The sequence below is a fragment of the Bidens hawaiensis genome, unplaced genomic scaffold (assembly GCF_021521415.1).
Source record: "Bidens hawaiensis isolate Kalapana, Puna unplaced genomic scaffold, B.hawaiensis_p1.1 tig00004003_1, whole genome shotgun sequence".
Classification (NCBI taxonomy): domain Eukaryota; kingdom Viridiplantae; phylum Streptophyta; class Magnoliopsida; order Asterales; family Asteraceae; genus Bidens; species Bidens hawaiensis.
The window spans coordinates 2,310,398-2,317,409 of NW_027491234.1; the positions used below are offsets into that span (position 1 = coordinate 2,310,398).

General features: G+C 34.5%; 1 protein-coding gene across 2 annotated transcripts; it reads left to right on the top strand.

The window, feature by feature from the left end:
- The first annotated feature begins 3,125 nt into the window (after positions 1–3,125).
- On the top strand, positions 3,126–5,709 carry LOC143624971 (two-component response regulator ARR2-like). 2 transcript variants are annotated; one of them, XM_077095456.1, is made up of 5 exons: positions 3,126–3,225; positions 3,667–4,050; positions 4,473–4,549; positions 4,643–5,266; positions 5,343–5,709. In XM_077095456.1, exons 1-5 carry the CDS (start codon positions 3,159–3,161, stop codon positions 5,379–5,381), a joined length of 1,191 nt encoding a protein of 396 aa, XP_076951571.1. In that variant the 5' UTR covers positions 3,126–3,158; the 3' UTR covers positions 5,382–5,709. The 2 variants fall into 2 exon arrangements, with proteins under 2 accessions (XP_076951571.1, XP_076951570.1); XM_077095455.1 differs by having other exon boundaries at positions 5,357–5,709.
- The last annotated feature ends 1,303 nt before the right edge of the window (positions 5,710–7,012 follow it).

Sequence of the window (7,012 nt, forward strand, 5' to 3'; positions counted from 1 at the left end):
GGAGTATATTCATATGATAATATAAGATTTAATACAGAGAATTCTTTTAAGGTAGATAGCCAGAGAACTTTGTTTAATTCCATACAAAAAATGACATGCTTATTATATTTAATAATTTCAAATGAAAAGGTTTTTCAGATTATCCATTTTTTAATGTCAATTTTATAATGCTAACATTCCCTCATATTATTTTTATGACAAATAGTCTAATGTCTATACATATTAGATTAGAAAAGGTTTTAAATACGATTGTTAGTTAGGAAATGCTTTAAAGAACATTTATCTACCATAGTAATATTAACTTAAAATACTTGTTGAATACCAAGTATGGAATTATTGACCATAAATTAGTATTGCACTATTGTGGCATTGTCTACTAAGGACGACTCGTACGTTTCATATGTCCGGAGCTCAATGGAGCTAACTTATCTAGAACTTGTACTATAACCATCATGTCATCTAAAATGATTAGATCATTAGATATATGATTTGAGCCAACAAAAAATGTCAATCAATATACTTGATTGTTATAAATATAGACCATTGCTAAGCCAACCCTTACATATCAATGCTAATCATACTTTTTACCAACTATGGCCTATTGACCACCTAAAACGATTAGATTTATAGATCCAAAGCCACGAGATATTGGACCCCTGGCTAGTTTGTCATTCTATGTACGGTAGTAATCCACTCACACTTATAAATACTTTTAACTAACTGTGGACCACCTAAAACAATCAGATCTTTACAATCACATCAACGAAATGGACACTTGATGGTTTTCCTATAATAATCCCATTCTGGCTAATAAATATTTTTCCAACTGTGGACCACCTAAAATGATCAATTCATACTATTAAAGCCATGAAATGTCGTCAAATATTCAATTTACTATAATATACGTCATTAGTAAACCAATATTTACAATTTAGGTCGATAGCAATCCAAGTCTCGTGTTTGAATCATAAAATACTTCCTATGACAGGATTAATAACCTTCTTTATGCATACGAAAACCATACATCACCAACCCCGATTTCATAGGCAAACTTTATTGTCACACTTTTTTGTAATGAGTATAAGTTGTGATGAAATTAATGATAATTGACTATAAAACTATAAATTAATATTGCAATGATCATCAATAAGAAAATATATTTATGACAAATATACTCATTGACAAAAGAATCCGAGCTTTTTAAATTCCTTCCAAATTCGAAACACATACCAAATCCAACATACCGTTATACCTAAAATCCAAATCAAATAATAGTAACAAATTAATCAATGAATATTATATTTTTTTGCCTATGAGTTATTGGTGAAATGGTAAGGGACCACGTAACCCAAGTTCGATTCATATCCCCAACATTTAATTTCAAATACATCAGGGTGAGAATGGGAGACTAGGTGAGTAGGTGGTTTTCACTAGTTGGATTCTTGAACTGTACGAGTTTTATCTCACCGCACCATCATGCCTTCGGGCAAGTGTTCGCATGCGTTGGTCTTAGGTGAAAGTCTTTCCCGGATCAACAGACAAGTATATCTTGATTTAATGAATTTAGTCAGTAGCCCATTTAAAAGATTCGTTGGCTGTTCAAGAAAAATATTATATTTTATTTACTTATTTTAATGGCCAACGAATTTTCCAAACATACAACTGATGAAATTCATAACATTGGGATGCACTTATCTTCAAACCAGGGAAAACCCTAACCTAAAACCAACGCCCGTGACTCCGTGAACACTCGCCCGAAGACATGAAAGTGCGGTGAGATAAAACCCGTTCAGTTCAAGGATCATACTAGTGATCGCCACTTACTCATCAGGTTTCCCATCATTACCGGGTGCCACCGAAACTAATACTGCATTATCGGGTTTAAAATACAAGGAAAAGAAATGATAAGATTGGATAGGAGAAGAAAGGAAAATAAATTATATACTTAAAAGACATTCTCGAGTTAAAATAAAAAAAAAAAAGAAAATGCTATTACATTATTGAGTTAGATCGAAAGGAAAATATAAAAAAAATATGTAACTTTATAATTATGTTCTCATAGCAACAGACCATATTTGGCTGGAAAAGAGAATTGAGATAGTGTAAATTAATAATATTGTAATGGGCTATAAACTTTTCCTTTACAATCTAGTCATATTTGACTGAAAAGTTTTGGAGTAAAAAAACCTTAACTTTCCTTTCCATTTTTTTTCTTTTCTTTAAAGAAAAATCAAGAATGAAAAAAAAATTTTCTTTTATCTTTTATTTTCAAAATCTATTAAATAAAAAACTCAAGAATGCAACGTTCAATGGAATATCATATCTTTTTCTTACCCCTCCACCACCTGGTTTTATTATTATATTAAAAAAAGGAAAACATTTATATAAGATACAAAAATAAAACCAAACAAAAAAGGAAACTCATCTCAACTCAACTCAACTCAACTCCACTCCCATAAACGGTTTCTTCTCTCTCTTAAATTCAACATTATGCTAAAAACTGGCGATATAAGCCCACAATTGTATGATTCTGTTAACACTATTTTGAAATTAACTTCAAAGGGTATCCGAATATCCCTTTAATTTCAATTTCAATTTCAATTGGGTTTTCGATTACGACATATTCATGATGCCTGGTTCAAGTGGGTCCAACTGGAAGCCTGTCGCCGGCGGTGTGCCGGAAAATTTCCCGGCGGGACTCCGGGTTCTTGTCGTGGACGATGATCCTACGTGTCTTGTGATATTAGAAAAGATGCTCAAAAAGTGCAACTATGAAGGTATCAATTTAATATTTAACATAATAAGACATTTCAGCGTGCACAGTAATTTAACGCCTAAAAACTCTAACTTTGCCCATTAAAAGAGGTGGCGTCACAACTTGTTGTCCGCTGTGCGGCATTAACTAAAGAAAACATTAATAATATAATAAAATAAAACCCAAATTTTTAATTAGGGTTTATTTATTAAAATTGGGGTTTTATTAAACTTATAATTTGAGATTGAATTTGCTGTTTTTGTGTAATTTGACAATTTGGGTTGAATTTTGATTATTAGTTATTTATTTATTTGTAGTGACAATATGCAACAGAGCTGAAATTGGGTTATCATTATTGAGGGAGAATAAAAGTGGGTATGATGTAGTTTTGAGTGATGTGCATATGCCAGATATGAATGGGTTCAAGCTTCTTGAATGTATTGGCCTTGAGATGGATCTTCCAGTTATCAGTAAGTCAATGTATTTGTTAGACTTTATCGTGGTTTGGTTTACGGTTTTGAGCTTTTATGTTTTGTTTGTTTGATTTAATTTGAATTTGTTTGTGTTCTTGATGCGGTCAAATGCATGTTTTATGTTATTACTGTTCAAATTCGCATAATCTATGTAGTTGTTAAGAACTCAACTACTGTTTATGTGTTTGTTGACTTTTTAAGGTTTAATTCGATAAATTGTTGGTGAAATTTGATTAATTCAGGAAGTCAACACTCATTGATAAGTCAACCTGCTTGATTTGCTGTATCTTCGTGTTGTTGACTTTAATTTGTGTTAGTCAACGCCATGATTTATTTCACAGAAGTCATAATTTTGGATTTCTTCATGTTGTTGACTTTCGATTTTTAATAGTCAACGCCGTCATAATTTTGACTTTCATAATGTGGTCAACTTTACAGTGATGTCAGCAGATGACAGCAGCAATGTAGTAATGAAGGGCGTAACACACGGTGCATGCGATTATTTAATTAAACCTGTTCGTCTTGAGGCGTTGCGTAACATATGGCAGCACGTGGTTCGAAGACGGAAAAACGAGTGGAAAGATTTCGAGTCGTTAACAAGTGCTGATGATGTTGACCAACATCAGAAAGCTCCAGAAGATGTTGACTATACGTCTTCCGCAAACGAAGGGCATAATTGGAAAAACACAAAAAGGAGGAAAGACGATGAGGATGAATCTGAAGAGCGAGACGAGTCTTGCTCTTCTAAGAAGCCTCGTGCTGTTTGGTCCGTTGATCTTCATCAACAATTCATGGCTGCGGTTAACCAGCTAGGGTTAGATAGTAAGAACTTCTTTGCTCGTTTCTTTTATATTGTTTTGTTGCATTTATATGTGTTTTTTACAACAATACTGTTACATCGTTGAGTGCATGGTCACACGAGTTATGGGTGTGCATCGGTCGGTTTTTGGCAAGTCTCAAACCAAACCAAAAACCCAAAATTCGGTTTTGGGTTATTGAAAACTGGTCTGTTTCGGCCTCTTCGGTTTTCACGGTGGGTCTGATTTGGTACGGTTTCAGTTCTGCCTTTTGGCTTGAAACTTTTGGGCTGAAAAATAAAAAGACCCAAAATAATGAATTTGAGCCTAAAACCAAACCGTTGGTTTTGGGTTCAGTTTGGTTCGGTTATGAATAAGTTATTTCGGTTACACACACCTTATTATTTTTAAACGAGCTGGTATAACATTTTCCACTTATTAATACAGAAGCTGTTCCAAAGAAAATCTTGGAGCTGATGAGCGTTCCGGGCATAAGCCGAGAAAATGTCGCTAGCCATCTTCAGGTATCTTAAAATTTCACCAAAATTTTGAAATAAATTTAATTTTTTAATACAAAAAAAGTTATTCACATTCACAAATGTACATATTTGGTGCAGAAATATCGTCTATATCTTAAACGGCTGAGCAGTTCCCAGCATCTGGGCCCCATGGATACCTCGTTTATGGGTAATCCCGATGCGGGTTATGATCTTCAAGCTCTCGCTTCCGGTGGTCAACTCCCGGGTCAAAGCCTCGCGACACTCCAAGCTGCGGTTATCAATCGTTCAAATAACTTGAAATCTGCTATTTCTATGCCCAGTATCGATCAAAGAAACACGTTTAACTTCGATAACTCAATGTTGAGATATTCAGAAGTCAAACCGCCACATTTACTTCATGGCATTCCAACTAATATGCAACCGAAGCAGTTTGTTGGCTTGCATCAATCCCGACACCGTTCGTTCAATGGTGCTAATAGTCAAATGCTGATGCCAATGGGTGGTCAAAGTCAAAGTCAGCATCCGCCCGGGTTTGTTCCAAACTACAATGTTTTAAACGAGTCAAACCAGACGAGACCTGGTTCTGGTTTTCTGAACCCGTCGTTTAACGATTGGTTGGCTTATTCGTCTAGCAAGAAAATTGATCCCGTTGCATCATTGGTGGTAGATGATGAAAACGGGACCCACCGTAACGGGGCAGGGGATAATCAAGATGACCTCCTGTCTGCAATTTTTAAGCAGGTAAATAAATGTTCTTTGATACAATAATATTTGTGATGCATTGTTATGGTTGTACTGTATGAAATAATGTGTGTAGAATTTTTTATGCAGCCGCAAGAAGGCTTTGGGCAGTTGAAAAACGAGAATGGATTCGATGGGTATGTGTTCGATGATCTTCCGAGAGTGACTTGAAGTTTTATTTTCAGTGTCTTTTAAGGATTTCATACATTTCTGTTTGTCGAAGGTTGTTTTTGGCGCATGAATTTTTGACTGTTTTTATAGGCAACAAATTTGTTGGTAAAAACATCCAAAAATTCGATTTTCTCGATGGATCTTAGGTTTTTATGTTCGGAAAAGTTAACGTTGGTTGTTTGGAAATGTAGAGGGCTTTGAACGTTTATGTTTTGATGTTTGTTTGTGGGTTGGTTTGTAGATACATGATTTTAAGGTTGATTGTCTTGTTTCCAAAGGAGTTCTAAAACATATTTATTTGAATTTATTGATTAAAAATGAGTTAAATATGTTTAATAAAAAACTGAAAATGTGATTGGTGAAGATCTGAAAGTGAGACGTAAATAGTGGGTCGTTTTTTTGATTTAAGAAGATTATTGTTGAGGATGGAATTTGTACTTGTGATTTTAGAATAAATCAATAGTCTTTTTGAAATAGGGATGAGCAAATAGTACAAATACTGAAACGAGCATTTCGGTACTGGTACTGGTACAGAGTTTTTATGAAAATCGGAATTGATACCGATATCGATATTTACCGAATATTTGCCTACGTTACCGATACCAAACCAAGCATTTTCGGTATCGGTACTGATACCAAATATTTGGAAAATTTGGGATCGGGAAAGTCGGGAACGGCCCCGGCTACAATGATCGGCGAGAAACAGGTTTGACATTGCATTTCAAAAACCAAAACTAAAAGTTAAACCATGCTAGAAGAATTATCTTAAGAAAGAGTACACACAAATGTGATGATATTATGGCCAAAGTTTTTTGTGTGCTCGCTTTGCCGCATTTTATTTCAAGCTACGCGTTGCTCTGAAAGTCAAGCTTGAGGAGCTGATGGGCATGTTAGCTGAGCTTTTATTTATCTTTTCTTTTCCTTTTCTTTTTTATTATAATAAGAGGTTTGTTTGTTAGTTATTATTGTATCCCTGTTTGAATATTAGAATATTTATGACATTTATCATTTTTGTTGCAGTCTCTCTATAAAAGAGAGATGTTGTGGATAACTTAGACATCCTTTTTCAACTAAAAGTATTTAACGATTGGGACTTATGTAAAGAAAAAAGAAACTACGTCATTGTGGCTCTAAACCATTGGGCTATGGGATTGTTTCTTTTAACAGTTTTTAATTCAAGTCGAAGGGGTAGTAGGTATGTTGTCTTATGTATGTCGAGTCTAACTAGGGAAGTCGAGTCCGAGTCAAGCCAGGGCCGTTTCAAGCTCAAGCTTGATTAAACGAGGTAGCTTAGTTAGGTTCAAGCTCGATTTTGAAGTTAAACGAGCCAAAGATCGAGTCAACGAGCTGAGCCATGACCCGAGCCAAGCTTTAGGTCGATTTTGGCTCGGTTACAAAAATAGCCCAACTCAGCTCAATTTGTTTTAAATCAAGTTTTTTTAGCTAGTTTTATTCGAGCTTTTAACAAGCTTTTTGAACAATTGTCAAGCAATTAAGAATAAAAATATATTAGGTTAAATTAAGAACTTAAACGAATGTAAATGAACAAAGAAAATAAGTGTGTTCCTATTTTGT